The sequence below is a fragment of the Struthio camelus genome, chromosome 7, assembly GCF_040807025.1.
Source record: "Struthio camelus isolate bStrCam1 chromosome 7, bStrCam1.hap1, whole genome shotgun sequence".
In the NCBI taxonomy this organism is placed as follows: domain Eukaryota; kingdom Metazoa; phylum Chordata; class Aves; order Struthioniformes; family Struthionidae; genus Struthio; species Struthio camelus.
Genome location: NC_090948.1, coordinates 15,114,178 through 15,134,398, shown reverse-complemented (window position 1 = coordinate 15,134,398; position 20,221 = coordinate 15,114,178). Strand labels below are relative to the sequence as shown.

General features: G+C 51.7%; 1 protein-coding gene across 1 annotated transcript; it reads right to left on the bottom strand.

The window, feature by feature from the left end:
* Positions 1-5,417: 5,417 nt before the first annotated feature.
* On the bottom strand, positions 5,418-10,085 carry CALHM3 (calcium homeostasis modulator 3). Its single transcript, XM_068951206.1, has 3 exons — positions 9,464-10,085; positions 7,763-8,018; positions 5,418-7,111 (listed from the first exon to the last, which is right to left on the bottom strand). Exons 1-3 carry the CDS (start codon positions 9,748-9,750, stop codon positions 6,650-6,652), a joined length of 1,005 nt encoding a protein of 334 aa, XP_068807307.1. The 5' UTR covers positions 9,751-10,085; the 3' UTR covers positions 5,418-6,649.
* Between the last annotated feature and the right edge of the window lie 10,136 nt (positions 10,086-20,221).

Here is a 20,221-nt window from a genome sequence, read left to right as displayed (position 1 = left end):
CCGGTCATCGGCCCCCTCGGCCGGCGGGCGCAGGTGTCCCTGCAGCGGTGCTTCCCGTGGAGCAGCGGGTGCGTCGGCAGGGCAGGCGAGCCGGCTGCTCTGCCACCGTGATCCTGTTTGCAAATGCGGCGGGGCAGCGGATGCGGGCGCTGGGGGCTCCTCCCCGGGCAGCCAGGGCTGCCCGTGGCGCGGTGCCGGCGCGAGGGCAGAGCAGGGCCAGAGCCTCCCGTCTGCTGCTGGACCAGCTGGTCCGAGCGCCCTGGGGGCCTCGCAGCCCCCAATCTGCTGCTTCAGTCTTGTGGGGAAACGGCTTTTTCTCTGTTTTATTCTGCACAGGGAAGGGAAGGGAGAAGGAATCGCAGAGGAAGGAGAAAAGCTGTTCCCGGTGCTTGGGGGTATTGTATGGGTGCAGCCGAGGTCTCTTACCTTCTCCCCTCCATCCCTCCTAGATGCACATTTCAGCCAGACTTGCAGTGCAACGCACTTGTAGCGCCTTGGTTTTCACAGCCCTGTGCCCTCAGGGCTTGCTAAAATGCCTTTCAAACCCTGGCTCACACAGTCTTGCAGCATCCACAGGCACACATGGTGCTGTTCCTGGTTTTAGGGCTGGAGAAAAACAGGCGGAGAAAGGACAGAGGAGGGCAGGGACAGAGGTGCAGAGGATGTTGAGCACTCTGGGCTCCAGCCCCAGTGTGCCCCAGTCCGCAGGCCGGTCCTCCCAAAAGTGTTTGCTCCCTGAGCACCTCCGCTTTCTCACCCCGCATGGCTTTGAGATTCATTTTCTTTCCTCCTGAGATTTGTTCCTTTCACCCACTTCCAATAAGCATTTCTGAAGTGTCTGAGTGCAATTTGCTCTGAGTGAGATGCTCCAGAGTGACAGAGGTTGAATGATTTTCTTGCAGCTGCCTCTTGTGGGTGTAATCCTGGTCCCCCCATAAATTTGGGATGTTTGCGGATCTGGAATATGAGAGGAGGAATAAATGCTGCCAGTGACCTCCGTGGCCTGACAGGCAGCTGCTATGCCCCGAGGGCCCATGTTTCGTGGCGCTACCAGGCCACTTGCAGGCACCAACTATTTAAACCCTACCTGCCCGCCAGGCCAGCTGATATGCACCAGCTCTGAGGGTGCAGCGGAGCACCACTCTTTTAAAAATCACTCGATTCCTGTGGGGAAGGGTGAGCAAGGACTGCCTGAGCCAGCAGCGTTACACTGATTGAACAGGAAGGTCTGAGGCTGGGATTTGGCCGTACGCTCTGGCGTGTGGTTCGAGTGCCCGAGGGCACATTTCCCATGCAAACAGAGCGCGGGGGATCCTGAGCTAGCTGGGCTCTAGGGTTGGTAGGTCCCTATGCCATGGTTTTACTGGCGATCCAGCTGTGCTGTTTTAACAGGGCTTATTAATTCAATAGCAATGCCAAGTGATATAGACCTAGTGGACCTGAACGTTGGCACTGCTCTCCCTGCTCCTCGTGTACCAGCAGCAGCATGGGCAGAGCCAGCTCCAGTCACCAGTGGATGTGTCCCACGTCCCTTTGGTGTCAGCACCGGGGTGAAAAGCTTTCCCATCACTTCCATCCCTCTCCGCTTTCACACAGGCACGGCTCAATTTGTCTCGTCACTGCCAGCTTTTCAGACCTGGGGGCCTTCTGGCACAGAGTGAATGAAGGGATCCTGTATGCATCTGTTAGCTCAGAGCCAAATAGACAGATCCTTCTCAAGCTGCCTAGAAATAAGATAAAAACATTAATGATATGTGATAGTTGTGGTTGGGCCAAACTTAGCTCAAATCAAAAAGAAGTGGATTTGTCGTTGCTGTTGTTCTTCTGCATCTATATTCCCAGGTCACAAAGCAGCTTCGAAGCACTAGGTTGCTCCCTCAAGCCACCCAAAAGGGGGGAATATTTGGACTACAAGTGGCAGCAAAATAGACTGTGTCAGTGTAGACTCTTGGTGTGAATCCTGGTGAGGTGCTCAGTTGCTCCAGCGCCGGCACTCCTGAGTTGCTGACGTGGCATCGAGAGCCATCTGGGCACCCGGTGAAGGTATGAGGCACCTTGCTCGTGCAAGCTCTGGGCACGTGGGTGGCAGGGAGGAGATACAGGCTTTCCTCAAGGTTTTGTGGCAGGTCAGTAGCAGAGGTAGGAAGCCAAGCCAGGCCTTTTGACCACTAGTCAATCTCCCGCTGACCCTGAGGCTCCGTTGATAATGCAGTGTCCTCCCTGAGATGCCACCTCTGTGGGGGTTTTCGGTGAACACTGAGTCCAAAGCACATTGGTATTACCTGGGCAGACTTAGCGTGCCTGTTGTGAAGAGGTTAATTGCATGATCTCATCAAACAGGAAGAGATTTGGCTGCATGAATATAGATGAGGCTTATTGCTTTGCCAGCTAAGAGCTCAAACTGGCTTCCCTGTTCACCTGGCAAGTGACTTTTTGAAGGGCACTTCACATCAAAGCCTGAATGAATCAACCTCTGAAAAACAGAGAAGTTTTTTGATCTCCAGGGAAACTCTGCCTTTCATTAAACATGAATTTGGGGCCTGAGCCTGTACGGTGTACAGCACTGGCAGCTCGCCTTGAAGTCAGCAATAAGTCAATGGGATTCAAAACAGAGCCCATCAAAGCCAGTGTCTAGGTCTTTCTTCCCTTGCTGCTTTGTTAGCTAGGGCCTTGTCTTGGCGATCCTGCCCACAGAAAGCCAGCTCCAAGTGGCTTGCAAGGGAAGGCAAGAGTCAGTGCTTCCTCCCAGCATCCCATCTGCTCACGCTTTGGAAGCAGACCCTGGGACACATGGCACGTGCTCGAGTCCATCTCAGCGTGAGGTCCTGCACTTGGACTCCAGACAGACTTCAAGCCAGGGAGTCAGGAAGGGTTTTGCCTGTCCTAGTCAGTGCAGGATATAGAGAGAATGCATAGAGGATGGACAGGAAAACAGTCATGATTCCAATATAACCAGGGAAGTTGAAGACTGGGAAAGTTGCCTTTGCAGTCAGCCCTGCTGGTTCACTTGCTCTTGGTGGGCGAGGATCCCTGAGCACTTCAGACACATCCATAAATTAAGCATCAGAACATCCCTGTGAGATGAAGAAAAGATAAAGCTTATGAACACCCCCCCCCCCCTTCTCACTTCTACAGGAGAGCACAGACTCCAGTAGAAGTGAGAATGGAGCTGGTGGGAAGGCACCTCTGGAGACCTCTAGCTCAACCCCCCTGCTCAAAGCAGGATCACCTGAAGCAGGCTGCCCAGGATCCTTCTTGACGTGAGAGGCCCAGGACTGGACACTGCTCCAAGCACAGCCTCCCCAGCACTGCATGGAGGAGGATAATAACTTCCCTGGAGCTGCTGGCCGCAGCATGCCACAGTGCCGCGCTGCAGATGCATGGCCAGGTGGGGGGGGAGGAAGGCCTGGCATCAAAGGGGATTGTGGCATGGGAATCCAGGAGGTTGGGTGAGGCAACCTCCCAAGGTCCCTTCCAGCCAGAGTTACCTGACAATCCTAAGGCTCAGTGGTGTGACTGTCCCATCAGCGTGAGAGCCTTTGCAGGCCTGCAGAAAGGTCTGTGGCAGCACCCTTAAAGCCTCAATTTTTCTCCCTTCTGATACAAATGACCAAGCTCTTCCTCTCCCTCTTTTTGCATTTTGTATTTTGTGGCCACTCTGGAATGACTTAAAACCTGAGAACATGAAAAGCAGTATGCAAAAGGGGGTTGTGGACCTCTGCTCTGAGCTGGGTTAGGAAAATAACTGATTTGACTACTGCAGAGTGGTGAGTCCGAGCAGAGTCTCAGTCTGAGATTTGCAGTGTCGTGTCTGATAAAAGCAAAGCAGGACAGTCCCCTGCTCCCTACAGCACGTTCATCCTGTGTGTGCTTTGAGGAGGCACAAGGAGGGCAAGTGTTCGCTAGCCAGCAGGCTGCTGCCAACCAGCACCTATTGTTCCCAGCATAGGTGCAGATTTCTGCTCCTCTTCTTAAGCCACTTGCACAGAATGTGCTGGAACATAATTACCTTGGAATTTTTTACCTTCACTTAAATTTGATTGGAACCAGCCAGTGAGTTCAACATGATTAGGAGCAAGGACAGAGAGACCATGCAAAGTCATCTACCTCATTTTTTTTTCAGAAAAGCAGGCCAGGAAACTTTGGATCCTGCTGTGAGTTAAAATTCAAAGTGCAAAGCCTATTTCAAAAGAGAGCACAGAAAATGTTCCCTTGGGATAAAGAGAGTGTGAAGACTGCTGTATTTTTCCCAACAGCGCAGGCCAGAACTGGTGCCAGGAGCATGAGCCGTCAGGCACAGACCTCCGTACACAACTCGGTGCATCTCCTAGGTGGCCCAGGAAAAAATGGGCCTGTGACAAGTTGATGTGAGGGAGTAAATGTAGAAAAGTGCATTTTTTTGGGGGGGGGGGAGAGGGTGGGTCTCAGGATCAGGCCTGGAGCAGACAGTGGTGGAAGGCAGTGATGACAGATTTTGTGAAAAGAGCTCTGTGCTCTCTCTGGGCACATCCAGGGGAGCTCAGGGATTCAGCCAGGGCACTGCAGTCACATGGTTTTGCTATAAAAATAAGACAAGCTCATGATGGGGTGGAGCGATGAGGAATGGAGCAGAGCCAGGTGAGCCTGTGCGTGACAGGATGGAGAGCAGCCGTTGCGTTCGGTGCCTCCTTGGGGCACTGAGCCCTGAGGGACCTCGGCCTTGGCCCCTGTGCAAGGTCCCGCTCAGGTGCACAGCAAGCACTGCAGGACCAACCTGCAAAGTGGGATGGGTGCAGAAAGGAGAGCGCTGCCCACAAAGCACGCTATGGTTAGAGCCCTGGGCGTGGGTCACGCGAGGAGTCAGCAATTTCTTTCATCTACTTATTTCCAATACCAATTTCTAACCTTTCTCTCCACAGAGCAAAAGCTTGGACACGTGCAACAAGCGTCCTCCCTGCTGAGCCCTGGCTCCCTCTCCACTGCTGGCCTCGCACTGCTGCCAGCCTCCCTGCATGGGGAGGCACAAGGAGCGATGCCATGGCAATGCGTTCGCTCAGGGGTTGGTGGCAGAGTTGTTGGCCCTCCCTGTGTTTTGCCAGGCGTCTCCTCCTTCCCCATCCTCATGCACAAGCATCCTGAGGGAGGACTTGAAGCCCTCCTAGCAGCCCTATGAGTTAATTCAGGGGATTAATGTCTGTTACCAATTCACTCCTTTGTTTTGGATTTAGTCACAAGGTGGGAGCAGGTTTCTTTGCCCTTTTCCCATCTTCCTGTTTCCTCCCGGAGGCCCTGCTTGCCTGCATCTGACTTTGCATAGCCAAGGAGACTTTTCTTCTTTGCCACTCGGCCACCCTTCTTGTGCCCCTCATTCCCAGACGAGCCAAGCATTCGGGTGAGTCTCAGCCTGAAGGGATACATCACTCTGCACTGGGTTACTTGGGGTAAAAAAGTTTAATATATCCAAGTAGCAATGCTGGACAGAAACATTAGCCAAACTGGCAGGGTGGCTGAGACTAAATATCTACAACAGGGGCTGGAAAAAGGCAAATAAGAAGTAACTAACGTTACAAGCTCAGAGATAAGGTTATATTTAAACAGTATTGAAACCAAGGATGGAAATGCCCGACTAAGTGATGCAAGGACGATCCTCTAGATAGAGAGCTTTGAACTAAAACCTTGCAGGGCAGTGTTTAAAATCCGGATTCAGACTTTTCTGGTAGAGTCCGTATGTCTGCTCTCCTTTCCATGGGCAAATGCACACACTTAAAGCAGCCAGCTGAACCTGAGCTGTCCTGTGGCTTCGGGTGTGTTAAAAAAAGCCTCCACCTCCCTGTCGTTCTGCAAACCCAACCCAATCCAGGGACACCTGGTGTTGATTTGAGAGTACCTTCAATTAATTTTATGCCCCTCCATAAATTCCAGTGTGTTGACGTATTTTGTTTTGAAAATGCATAGATGTATTGATAGGTTCTTAGAGGGAGGCTGAATAGTTTGGCAGCTGGGCTGGGGACAGCCAGAGCTCTCAGCAGATGGGAAGACATAGGAGGTGGGTTTGCGTTTTTGAGTAAACATGTTGGCGCAGTATTAAAGGAGTTGCCAATTAAATCATTGCAGTGTCGGCAATGCTAACTATCCTAATCATATTTCACTGAAACGGGCAGGAGCTACTCGCACCTCCTTTAAGCTGCCGTTTCAGTCTGTTTGCACACACAGCCAGATGTTGCTGTGTTGGTTAAATTCCTCCTGGAGCCAGACGGGTTTTATCACAACTCTAAGAGCTGCCAGCTCTTTATTACGACAAAGAAGCTATATAGAGCCCTTGGACAAGAAATGTCATTAATGGCAACTGAGTCCCTTGGATCGTAAGGACCTCACTAGTTCAGCTTGGAGATTTCACTGGCAAGGCTGGAGCAGCTCATCCCTCCCGCCAGCCCTCGCTGCCCCAGGAGAGGACAGCTTTATGGGACAGGAACTACCCTGTCAGTGCTTGAACCCAGCGCCGCTGCTGCAAGAGCCCTGCTCTTGCCCCGGGCTGCCGGTGCTCAGCACCTCCTGTGATCCTTGCCTTTTGGGGAAGGTTTGAAAGAAGATGCTGTCATCTATCCCCTGGTCGTTGCTTTCTGGAGAGACACGGCAGAGCCCCATTTCCCCCTTGGGGACAGCGCCTGCTCTACACGTCAGTGTGCTGGGGGGGGCTGTGCTGGCTGCTGGGGCTGTCGGCCCAAGGTGCTGGCAATCGCTCTCTCCCCAGAGGATGCCGCTGGGTCACCCGGCTCACATCCAAGGGTGGTTTCCTGTAGTACCACGTTTGCAAAAGCTCGTTCACCTGATCCTGGTCTGTGATGCCTCGGAGAAGATCTTCCTCTCCTTCAGCCTCCTCCTCCTCCCTGTGCAAGTTGAAGCTGTGCAGTTTGATCTCTTTCCGCATGCTTTCAAAGAAGTGGAGGATGCACTGGTGAGCAAAGTGCCGGCTGTGCTCACAGCAGGTTTCCTCAAAAATCTTCTGCTCGATGTCAATGTAGTTGCTCCAGTAGCGTGTCTGCAGGAGGGCAGCTGGGCTGAAGCAAGGTCTCAGCCAGTGAGCAAGGAAAGCTGCTACGATCAGGATCAACAAAATGCTCCAGCCAAGTGCCTGGGTGATAAGAAATAAGCAGTTACACTGCGAACGTCCATCTGCATGGGCTTCAGCGGTGAGGTGAAAGCTGTCTAGACTATACGCAACCCCCTTTAGTAGGAAATTGCGCCTATTTTCAGTGCCCTCCCACCAGCCCTATCCCTGACCTGGCATGGTCTTTGACTGGGAGTAGGGGATGGAGGGCCAGCGTTTTGCTCCCAGCCATGTCCCTTTCCCATGTCACTCCTGAGCAAGCTGCTTCTGGTCTCTCAGCTTTCGCTGTCCTTAAAGCAGCAGGTCCTACCTTACAGGAGAGCTGGGACATTTGCAGGTAGAAAAGTCTTCTCATCCTGAATAGGAGGGGCCTTAGGAGACCCAGATATTCCTTGCAACCTAGTTTTTATTGTGTGGGTTTAGAAGTTACCGCTTTTGTCTAGAAACAAAGTTCTGTTAATTAAACTATGTTTTATTTCCTTCCCTTTCCCTACTTGAGTGACTCCCCTGGAGATCATCACTGAGGGGGCACCACTTGGGGGCATGAAGAAGCAAAGAGCAGTCTTGCTCCCTGTCTGGCCATGGCAAAGCTCTTGCTGACTCAAGGATGATAGGAGCAGCTAAGACTCCCCTGAGCATCTTCGGTGGCACCGCGGAGCCGTGGCGGGGACTCACCTGGGACCAGCACCGCAAGTACCTGGACACTGCCTTTCGGGACGTGTTGTTCCTCATGAGCTCGTCGTCTTTGCAGGGCACCTTGGCGAGCAGCTGCTGCACCTGTGCCGGGGTGGCATTGGCAAAGCCCGCAAACTTCTCGGGATCCACGGAGCCGCTGAAAGCACAGATGAAGCATTTCCCGTCCAGGAGGGCGACTATGATCCAGACGACAGGGGCAATCATGGCTTGCTGCAGGACGGAGGAACACATGTACCTGGGGCAGGAGAGAGACCGGTGAGTGGGTATGTGCTGTGGGGCTGGATGGACACAGATTGCCTTGGTGCTGAACAGCCCCTTCCTGAGCTAATTGATTCACAGGACTTTCCCCAGCTTTGCTCCAGCTAATGTCTTTTCTGCTCCGGGTCTCTCTGCCGGTGCTGCCTTCCACTGCAAACCTGCTCCAGCACATGGTAGCATATTATCTAAATTTGGCGCAGTGCATGGTCCTGTCATTTCGGCTGGAAAAAAGCCTACGCGCTTGCCTTAACTGTATACTTATCTCTTCCAAGCACAAGTCCTTGTCAGCTCTCCCTTTTCTTCTTCATTCCTTCTTTCCTCTTGCAATTCAGCTTCTTCCTGGAGTATCACTTGCTCTTTGAGGCCTTTCTTGCCTCACACTGTGCCAGCCTCTCCCCTTATAGAAGCATGCAGAAAAGAGGTGAGCTTTACGGTACATCGAAGCCGGCTTGTGGTGATATCTCACTAGCCAGCTCAGAAACATGCTAGCTACCATCTCTATCTAGTGTTGCACTGTCTGGTTAAACATGCCCTTAGCTCAGTAAGCGCTCTCTAGGTCTGGGTGAACAGCAAATAAAACAACTATGCAGTGGGCATGTTGCTGCTAAAGGGTCTGTTCTGAAATTGCACTGAGCTCTGCTTAATCCTGCTTATATCTGGGAAAAAAAAATGTTGGCTGGACTGTGCTGGTCTGTGAAAGACTGCTCTCTCAGGCCCTCAAAATGAAAAGCTCCCCCACGCATGATCCATGTCTTTCGTGGGATATGAAAGCACCGTGTGTCTTTATAGGGCTGCATCGAAGCCACACTGTGCCGCTGTCGTTCCTGCTGGGCAGCGCGGCATGCTGTGAGCATCCTCCTGGGAAGCAGGGAAGGCCAGATGCCTCTACGGGAACCGATTTGCCGGAGACAGCCTCCGGCTGCCGGAAACCCCTGAAGACTTCCAGACCCTGCTGAGCCCCGCACCCGGGCCAGGCGGGCAAGCGCTGCTCTGTGTGTCTGAGCTGACTTCCAACAGCTTCCGTCCTGGGCATGGGGTAGGAGTTTGCATGTAATGCAGTGACTCCGGGTCTCCTCCCTCTTTAGCCAGTGTAAATGGGCAGTGACTCTGCTGGAGGCAGGGGAGTCATGGCACCGCTGATAAGGAGCGACTGGGACAAAAAATGCCCCTCGCTGCCTCTTTTTGTGCTTTTAAGTCCCTGCACGAAACCCGCCTGCGTATGTGCTAAAGGGCAGACAGCGATGTGGTTTCCCAGCGCCCCAGCACCAATCCAGCCTCCAGCGGGAGGCACTCCTGCCCGGCATTGCCGGGGATGGGGACCAGCTGCTGGCAGGGGCCGGGTCTCAGGAGTTTAGACGAAAATGAAATAGCAGGGAGAGCCGAGACACGACGGTGAGACGCCGCTGCCCCCGCGATGCCCACCTGATAACGGCCGGATCCTTCCCCCTGCGCCCCCGCGGCCTCCTCCACTCCTCCAGCACCGCCGCAGACTGCCGGGCGAGGAGGAGGCCGCAGAGGAGGAGGGCGACGGGGGGGACGAGCAGGACCCCCAGGCCGTACGCCTCGTTGTACCGCGGCAGGCAGGGGCAGCTGAAGTCCAAGCAAGTGTAAATCTTCACGCTGGCCAGGGCTAGCAGCCCGCAGATCCCCTTCGTTACGGACTCCGAGTTGGACTGGAAGTACTGGAAGATCATCCGGAAACGGTCCATCGTGCGTTTTCGGCGAAGGCTGCTTTTCCTGGGGAACTGCCAGGCTTGGCGGCCCTTTCTGCAGCCCCGCAGCGGTCGGCGGAGCAGCTCGGCCCGCGGCCGGGGCGGGAGGAGAAGGAAGCAGGGCTGCGGCGGCTGCCTGCAAACCTTCCTGCTCCCACCGGCGCGCAAGCAAAGCAGCTCCTTCGCCTCCCTGAGCTGCCCGGGAGCGCGTGGTTTGCACGGGTCGGTCTCCAGCCGGATACTTCTCTTTTTTAGGGTGAGAGTTCGGCGCTCGGTGGCTTTTCTAGGCAAGCGGATGGAGACAGCCGCCGCGTGGTCACTTTTTTCCTCCCCGTTGTACCTTTGCAGAGCTGTCCCGTGTGCCAGCCCGCGGCAGCGCCCGGCGCCCCCCTTTCCCGAGGGATGCTGACTGGCCACTCCGGGAGCTGATTTTGGCTGCCCGGGAGCTGCCTGCCCCTCTCCCAGCGCCGGCTGCCAAGCGACTCAGCGGCTGCCAGGAGCCGGTCGAGGCAAATGAGCTCATTTGTGTCCCTCGCTGCCTCCTGGCTCTTCCCCCGTCGCAGGGCTGGCTCCGGCGAAGCCGGTCCCCAGCCCGGAGCCTGGCAGGGGCGGTAGGAGCGCACGCACCCGGCTTTGGCACATCGGGTCACCTCTAGCTCAGATTTCCCTCTAAAAGGGTAGCTGTGAAAGCCTGGAGTGTGGCTTCGTGGCAAAAGCTGCTCTCGGATACACAACCTGCGTGTGCCAGGACCCCCCCGGCAGGCGTCTGCAACATACCTTCGCCTGTGCCAGAGACCTTTGCCCTGGGGCTGCTCAAATTTCCCTATATGATGCCTTTCATGAGGCTGGTGAATATTAAAAGCTGCCATTTGGGGTAGCAGAGGATGCTATAGTGGGAAAATTCACCCATGCTCGCTTCCCATACTGGACACATACTCTAGCTCCGCGTGTACTGCTGCGACCAGCCAGAGCTGCACGCGGCAGGCTGTGCATGGAAAGGCTCCTTCCTACTCCCTGTCGGGGACCACAGTGCAATCACAGCCGCTTGCGTGGAAAAAAGGCTTAGAAAGCTCTCAGTGAGCTAGTCTCTCTCCTGTGGGACCGCATTATAAACTCTGGTTGTTGTGGTCATGTCAAATATCCCAAAGGCAATATCGACTTTCCTCTCAAAAGCTTATCTTATGGATAAATACAGCTCATTGACACATAAGGGATCTCATTTTTTTCTGACATATTCAACATCCCTGTTGTATCATTCATTCCCATCATTCCCACCATTCCCATCACCCATTCCCTGCTTTCATTTGAAAGCATTTTCAGACTTCTTCACAACTCAGATTTCCACATGTGTTCAGGAAAAAAAAAAAAAAGAAAAGTGTTTCATTTACGTATTTTGTCCAAAAAGAGAGGAACCATCTCCACCAAAGTCCCCTCGCTTTCAGTACTAAGGTTTCTCACCCCACCGCAGCAGTCGTACGCTGCCAGTTACAGGCAGGCGTCTGCTCCTTTTACTGGCCTGACTGGTTTGCTGGGATCATACCAACAGGGAGGGAAAGGGTCTCTGTCGCCACTTGCAGGCACACATACAAACATACATACAGTGCGTATGTGACACGTGCTGACAAAAGTCATCTCCTCCAATCTTTACAGTAACAGGCAAAATTGCTTTAATGAAATGCAATTGCACCAGCCATAAGATTTGTATTGTCTTTTGCTGGTGAATGGAAACGACTGTCAAAAGTGCACCCATCAGCAGTAAAAAACCCACAGCTAATCAGCCACCCTTTCCATTGTGCTGTTCTGCGGCAGCGTCAGGACGCCTTGCTGGACTGTGCAAGGTTTTTTAGCCAGGATGCAGGCCTGCCAGTTCCCAAACTGCTATAACGCTAGTTGGGTTTCGCATTTAATGTCTTGAATTTCTATGCTGACTTGGGTTCAGAAAGTTTTGTGAGCTCTCAGTGGAGCAATTACTTCAGACAAGTCATTTGCCTTCCAGCTCTTCTGGGAAAAACATACTAAAGGCTAAATAGTCCCTCACAGCTCAGCAAAGTAAGGTGAAAAAAAAGTGGGAAGCACGCTCAGCACAGTACAAGCTACAAGGGAATTTCAGTTCTCCAGAACAGTCACCTGACCTGCACGTTTGGGGTCTTTAAAGGATGCTTCGTGGTGATTATCGCCGGTTGTCATGATCTGAGACCTTACTGTCACTCAGAGATAAGACGCGGAGCTGGTGAGTTATGGAAAGAAGGAAATGTTCCTTAATTTGTGGCAAAAGCCATAGGGAGCTCCGTGGGGCGAGAGAGGAAGGACCCTTAGGTGCGAGCAAAGCTAGACGTGAGCAAATGTTCAAAACGAGTTGCAAAGATGGACACCTTTTTTTTTTTAATCTAGCTTATTCTTTGTTAGAGTGAAAGCAAAGGGAGAAAAGAATGACCAAAATTATCCATCCCCTCTCCTCCAACGAGGGGAACCAGTGCTACGTCCCCCAGCAGCGTCCTTGCCGCCTGGACCCTGCGGTGATGCTGCCCGTGCCTCGGCAAGAGGGAGGGCACGGAAGCGTCCGCGCGACACCGTCCGCGAGCTCTGTGCCCGCAACGAGGCTGAGGGCACCTGGGGCCGAGCCTGGGGTCCGTCATGCCGGCTTCACATGTGCCGCTCACCCTGGGAACCGACGACGCGGAGCTTGCTCCCACGGGAGCAGGCCACCGCCAGGACCGCCAGCTCCTGTGCTGGCAGCGCGAGGTGGCCCACCGGCCACCAGCTGAACCCTCCCGGGCCATGGTATGCGGGGTGCTGCATTACCTCGTTAGGAGCCTTTTGCAGTTGTTTGTAACTTTGACAAATTATTTAATTATCCAGATTGAAATTTTCCATCTTCAACATCTGCCTCAGGCTAATTATTTTTCGAAAACCGCTACATAGATGGGTCAGCTGCTCCTAAGGATGATGTAAGGGCAAAAAAAGGACTACTTTTCCCCAGTTAAAAATGGAGGCTTGTGTCAGCTTGTGCCTTTCCTGTCCTGGAGAAACATACTGAAATGAGGAATTTGCTCGCAAGACCTATGTAGAGTCCTGGTAAGACAGATTTTTCCCATTACAGCTCAAATATATCCCCATGTCTTGTGCAAGACTTTTTCTCCCCTTCTATTGCTTTCCTTTCAGATGAAGCTAAATAGCTAAATACATGAATTACTGGAATCACCTCAAGGTGGATGGCTGCATGGGGCGTCTCGGCACCAGCCTTGGCAAAGTCTGAGCATCTCTTACTGTGCCGCAACTCTGGCAAGAGCAGCAGCTGGAGTTTTAATCAGCTGTGGCAATTTAATTTTGGAGATAGTCAGCTTTGGAAGAGGTTGCAGGTATGAGGGGGGTGCAGGCCAACAGAGGCACCTGGGGCAGTGCGCACAGGAGCAGTAGTGCGTCCAGGGCACACACTGGACCTACAGCAAGGGCTGTGCAGGCAATCTCGGCCAACGCACAGCAGCTCTGACACCTGCCCCCAAAGCACAAGCGCTGCACAATAGGCAGCAGCACTGCAAAGGCAGGAGCACGACAGGCAAGCCTGCAGCACGGGGCGTGAGCTGAGCTGAGCTGTCTGCCTTCTGTCCATCTTCCCGATTTTGTCTCTTGTCCACCTGAGGTGGAAGATGTGGCTGGCGGGCTGGCGTCCCTTTGACTTGGTACCCTCACGGAGCAGTCCTTGTGCCCATCAGTAAATTGCTCGGTGCCTGGAGACATGCAGGGAAGATTTGTCCATGCCACAGTTCCTTGGGGCTACGCTACGGACAGTGCACATGGCACATGTAGGGGAACTACGTTGGTACCAGGAGCCAACAAAAGAAAACATGCCACTGGGGATATCCTTTTAATAACCCAAAGCTCCACCACCCAAGGCCGCAGCTGGTCCGATCCGCAGCTGGTGGTCGTCCTGCTTCGGTGGGCGCCTGGAGCAGAGACCTTGGGAAGCCCCTTTCCGCCAGCGCGGCTGGCAGTGACTTCTGGCCTCGCTCCCCCTTGCAATACACTGCCGGCCGTGGGGTCACCTGGGAGAGCTCGGGAGTTCACAACCAGGCCCAGCACATTTTCTAACTGCAGAAGACAGCTATTAAATTAGTTTAGCTTCAAATGCCTCTTCCTTCCCAACGCCTTGGCTCATCACCTGCCCCGACGGGAATGCCAGCTCCATACGGCGTTGGGTTATGAGAGCTCAGGAGCTGAGCGCGCTCCAGCGTGCTGCGTCCGGCAGCGAGAGACTGCCCAGGCGGGAGGATTTCAGTCGGGGAGCGGCTGCAGGGTCTGGGCTAAGGGTTTAAAGCCAAACGTTGGGCAACCTGTGACTTGCGTTCCTTGCCTTGGTCTCCCCTGATGACACAGGGGTACACGTGTACCCACGCTTACCCACCACGCTGGGACGCTGGGAGGATTAACCAATTCCCCCCTAAATGCCGCGAGTCGCTGGTGTACGGCCGCTCTGTCTCTTTCTGGCAGCTCTCACTTGAATTGGAAAATTCCTTCAACCTGCCCATGTTTATCAGAGGGTGAGGGTGAATGTTTCTGCAAGGCCTAAAGAAAATCTGTCACCTTACAATTTAAGTGACAGCCATTGAAAGCATAAATCGTCTTTACTAGCAGCAATGCCTGCAGACCAGTATCTCCTTGTTTCTCTGTAGTTCGGATGGGCCTGCTGCTCACCCGTGAGGCGCACAGGTAAACACCGTGGAGAGCCTGCCCATATTTGATTAGCAGGTTGCAACTGAGCATTGATTTTATCACCTTTATTCCAGACTGCTTGGAGAGTGATGTCCCAGCGGTATCCGAAGAAAATGGAGGAGGCATCTTTGCCTTCGTTCTCCAGTGGAATAACACGACTGCAAAGCCGGTGGAGGATTTTGCCCCTCCATGCCTGGAAAGCTTCAGCATCTTAGATTTATTGCGGTGGAAATCACTTTCCATTCCCGCTGCCTGCGAAGGAGGACATGGGCAGCAGTTCCTTCCTCCAAATACTCTGTAGACTGTGAATGCTCACTGGCAGCAGAGACAAATTGGAGCACTGTTAGCTCCCTGGGGCAGGGACCACCTGAATCTGCGTATTTTTGTGGAGCTGAGCACGCTGCCCAGGCTAAGCAAATAATGAGCAATGAATGATTAATGAGATGCTAGAAAAATAACAGCAGCATTGTGAAATGTTTGTCTTCACTAATAGAGTTTGCGGGAGATGAGATACTCCTGTGTGCTGCCTCGTAACTTCATTAAAACACCAGTATGCAGCAGACTGCCAGTGAGGAAATGTATGACTTAGCTGTATGTTGTTCTTCTTAAGAGCTCATTATATACTATTCTCCTGGCCATTAGAGCTTAGTTTTTTGGCTCATGTAAAAGCCTAGTTTCCTGATCTCTGCATTATCCCAGCCTTGACCTAATTCACGCAATTTCTGACTGAGAGAGCTTTCTGCAAGGCCATTTATCTGCATGGCTTCGAACTGATGCTGCAGTGAGATACTCCTACATGGAGTCTCTTCTCATCTCAAGAGTGAATTAGGGAATAAGGCAGAGAATTAGTGAATCAGGCTGATCTTTTAATATCCCGGCTCAGTGATTTTCAGTCTCTTCTGATTTGCTAACACTCACGCACCTTCCAACAGAGGTGCAGGCCCTGGATAGCAGATTTAAGGCTGCTGACATTTAGCTAGCTTTTCTTGTTATTTTTCCCAGTCTCTTAAAATCAGACGTTAGCTCTGGGGAGTCCACAGTGTGTGTACAGGCTGAAAACCACTGATAGTAAACTTTTCTTGAAAGATCAGTTTGTCTTCAGTTTGCAGAGATGCCAAAGAAACTATTTGGATATTTTAAAAGAAATAGACCTCTGGTGATGGAGCATGTCTCTGTGTAGTGACCCCCAAGGCCTGAGCATCCTCTGTGGGTTTGGGGCTGGCACAGAAGGTCCTAGTCCTGCGTCACTGCTAGAATTTATGCCTGTACTGTGTAATTATTTCACCAAAGACCCTCAGGTAAGTCACAGCTAAAAGCTGATTTCTGTCACTATATTCTTTTCCACCTGCCAGAGCAACTCTTGGTTAGTGGGTGCAAGATCTCTGCATGGGCAGATTTTGCCTCAAATACCATGCACGTGCTGGATTACCGACATTCCTCTCTGGGCCGTCATGTTAAAAAGGCAAGTTTAAATGAGCATCAGATAATAAAGGCTTGCTTTCTTTAACCATAGAGAATACTGCTTTGCAAAATAAACTCTCGATCATGTTCCATATCTCATTACAAGGAGTTCCACGTTGGCAGATAACATGTCATATAAGAGCTACTGCTTTTTATTGTCTATTACCAGCAATTCACATAGTAGACATCTGAGTTACTAGATAAGGACTCTTGAACTTTCCAGATGTAATCCATTGCACAGATTTCTTAAAAGTCTCCCTTGGCTACAGACATGTTACTATAACATGGATCTACGTATACTAGGATTGGCATTGAATTTATCACTTCTGGGATCCACAGACAATAATGTGTGAGTTCCCTAGAGACAAACCTAATAATCTCATAGATCTTCTGCGGGGAGCAATCTTAGATTTCTATAATTTACCTGTCAGGAGGTTGTAAAGATAGAAAGAAAAATTTGTAAGGAAATTTCAGAGACTTTTTTCACAAGTTTTTTTTTTTTTTAATTGGCAGCCTTTAGAATAACCTACTGTGTTTTTGAGTCAGACATAGCACTATAAAAATACATTTGGGCACAGAAGAGCAGGGAGTTTAAAGGGTAACAGGGTCAACAGGGAGCTCCGTCCACTTGCCCAGGGAGATGTGCAGGGTCTAGAGCCGGGGAGGGAGCAGAGCAAAGCCTCTAAACAGCGTGCAAATCCCTTTTCTGGGTGCAACGCAAAGTGGTGTCTGGGCTTACAGAGCAGGCAGGCAGCGCCGGCCTTACAGAGCGCGTTTAGAAAGCAAGAGCGCTTTGAGTCCCGCCGGCCCTGCAGGCGAGCCCTGGGCCACGCAGCGGTGCTGCAGGCCCTGCGCTCCTGCCGGCACGCCGGCCGCTTCCCATCGCAGCCGCCGCACGCTGCAAGGTCTGTCCGTCCGCCTGTCAGACCGCACTCAGAGGCGGGAGGGGGACGGTTTAGCCGTGCAAAGCATCCCTTGAGGCGAGCGGCAGGCAGCGCCTCTGGGAAGTGACAGCAGGCAGGAGGACGGCACTGCCGTCCCTGCAGTGTTGCAGTTCGGTGTTACAGATATTGGGGGCTAAAGTGCAAGCACGGTTCTCCTTCAGGGTACTTGAGCTTTAGGCATTTTCTGAGCTAATACTGTGCTAGGGTGATGTTGCACCACAAATAAGCTGTGGCAGTTGTACTGGTAGTTGCAAGTGGAGCAACACCACCGGCAGGGCAGGGTTATGAGGGCTGCGGTCTCCGCTCCTCTGCTGTGAACTGTGATGCTGGAAGCCGAGTTTCCCAAGAATGGCTAGGTGTGCATTAAAACATCACGACTGAAACGCTACACATGTTTTCTTGTTAGAAGAAAACCTGATTCTTCTCCACAGGGGTTAAAATTCTTTTTTTTTCTCCATGTTTTTTGGTCCTGCATAGTGGAAGATTTATTCCTCCAGTGCGCTGTGCAGTTATTCACTCTTGTATGGAGGGATGATTATACAAATCTGCCTTTGCGAGAGGAGGATTTGCATGCAATGAGGTTTCATGTCTGCGTTGCAAAGGTGCAAACCACCACATAAAGCAGCAGTAAATCTGGCCGGGGTTGGGATCCAGCCCCAGGTCTCCAGTTTCCTTCAGGCCCCAGCGCTGACTGCAGCCTTGTCTCGGAGCACGTCGGAGAGAGGAACCCAGTTCCTTAGGGCATTTCTCGGTGAACAGGAGCAGTGACTCCTTCTCATCAGACACCTTGGTCACATCCTTTGACAAAGCTCTTCATCAAGCCTCCGGCAGAGTCATTGCACGGAGAAAGCTTCTCCGCTTGCAGAGAAGCGGTGGCAGCTGTCCCTGGAGGGAGAGTGCCATGGGAAGGGCTAAGCACCTCTGGCATTTTTCTACCCCTAACTGCTACTTCTTTTTCAAAAAGCCTTTCCTTCCAGATAAAAATATGTCTTGTCTCACAGACGCTTTTGGTTAGGGCTAGCTCTACGGAGGAACAGCCATCTTTTTTGTCATTTTGTTAAGGAGTAGAGCAAACAGGGATGTTTAGAAACTGAAGGAAACACCTCAGTCATCCCAGTAAATATTGTAATTTCCTCTCCTAGCTCTTCTCCTTACCTGTTTCCAAGTATCTGGGGCTCAGGTAACAATGTAAAAGTCATGGGACTTCTGAGAGCTGCTGCCCAGGGTATGTGCACACACACACGCACACACACAAAGTGCTGTTTGGTCATCAGTTCATCTGCAGAGTAATAGCAGAAGACTTCTGATCTTCAGTAAAATTCAGGTCCCAATATATAAATACCACTTCATTCATCTACTGAAGCTGGGGTCGTCTAAGCTGAACGCCACAGCTCTGAATCACTCAGAACCGCTGCTTCCCAGTAGCTGCAATTCATCTTCTGGCAAAATTAGCGTCCTGTTTCACCAGGCTGTCTTGTCATATGGTTCTTTACTTTATCTGTGTATATAACGCACATTCTCACATCATTAATCTTCTGCTCTGTATATTTTTATGGTATTTATATAGTGCTGGGTGTCTCCAGGACACTGTCGACACAAAGCAGTTATGTGATTATGGTAATTCTGTCTTTCTCCCAGGAAAATAGCAGTCTGCCTTAACCTTCTCAGGGGAGACTCCTCTGTTCACAAGCAGCAGATATTCTCTGTGATGACACGTGACTTGTGAATGATCATTATGGCAAATTTCATCTGTCCTTGGCTATGATAAATGAGAAACCAACAAGTCCTAGAAAGCTCAGGGTGTGCATACTTGCAGGCACAACTTCTCTCTCTCTGCCCAGCTCTTATTTCTTCTCTCTCTCACACTTCTGGAGCCTTGGAGCGTTTCTCTGCACTTAAAAGCTTCAGAGCCCAAGCTCTGACATCACATCAGGGGAGGATGGGAGGAAGAAGAAGTGACTGTGAGGTCGCTGTGGGTCTGCTGCTGAACTGCTGACCTCTGGCACGTTCCTGCTCACTGTCCCCAGGTAGGTAATTAGGAGGACTAATTCATGCACGTTTTTAGAAAAGGCGATCCCAACAAAGTAGTAGACTTCATCCAAACCATCAGGTAATCTAATGGAAACTGTATGGTAAAACTGAACAACCAAATCCACCCCCACACCAAGCTCTCACAGAGCTTTAAGGACAAAAACATGCCATCATCAGGGACAAATGGTTCTTCACAGAGCACTCTGCCCTCCTAGTCCTGATCCTCAGACCACAAAATAGCTGTGGAAGACAAGACTATGGACTACAACTTGTAACTATCCTGAACACTAGCCATCATGGACTCAGCAGAGAAATGGTCTTTTAGGGCATACTGCAATTTTCCATGTTCTCTGTCCCAAGCTAAACCCTTGTGGTCTCACAGTAGTAATTATCTGCTGTGTCTTGTGTCCCACAGGGGGTTATAATCTCATCACCTCTGCCTTTGGTAACATCCCAGTCTTTGACTTTTAAGCAAATAGCTAGAATCACCTCCTGTGGGCTGAGAGGATCCTGTGGCTTTGTAATAGCCACCTCTCTGCTCCTTCAGGTTTCATCTGCCACAATAGTGCTCTGAGTATGGGCCTCTTTTGAGAGCTCTGAACGCACTTGAATTGTTCAGGCTGTGTTAAACCTCCTGGGGAACTTGGTGTCTTGACTTCAGTACCACATATGGCATTAAATGTGCTACTGGAAACTAATCCCTGTCCCTTCATCAAGACCTTTCTACGGCCCCCCTGCCCCCCTTCCCTCCCTTCTCTTTAGAGGGAACTTGTCCCTTTGAGTCACTCCTTGTCTTTAAACCCCATTAATTTGCCTTTTTCTTTAGCTGATGGCAGTTTCCCTCTGCAAAATATCATGCCATCGGGACTGTGAAAGGCACTGCAGAAAATATTCGAGGTCCGAAGCAAAAAACCCCTATTTCGATGCCTAAGGGGTGAATTCTAATTTTAGATGAGGAGGTAGATGCACAGCGCTTGGTGGCGGGGCTGTGAGGAATCCCTCCCTGCCTACCCAGGCTGAGCTTCGGAGGTTAGACGTGCGTCCAAGGCTGAGTACCGCGTCCCACAGGCTGAGCCCTCTTCGGGGGCCTGGCTGCCCTATGGCTCTCCTTCTCCCACCAGAAACTCACTCTGACAAGTTTTGAAAGCAGGCAGAGATAGTCCTCTCCCTTTATTCAAAGCAGGCAGAGATAGTCCTCTCCCTTTATTCATCCAAACAGTGACACTATCAAGAGTGGCCAGTGTGAAAAATTCCCGTATCTGGGGTGGTATGACTGGGTGATCAGCAGAAGACATTAGGAAGTCAAGATGCCGGTTTTGGTA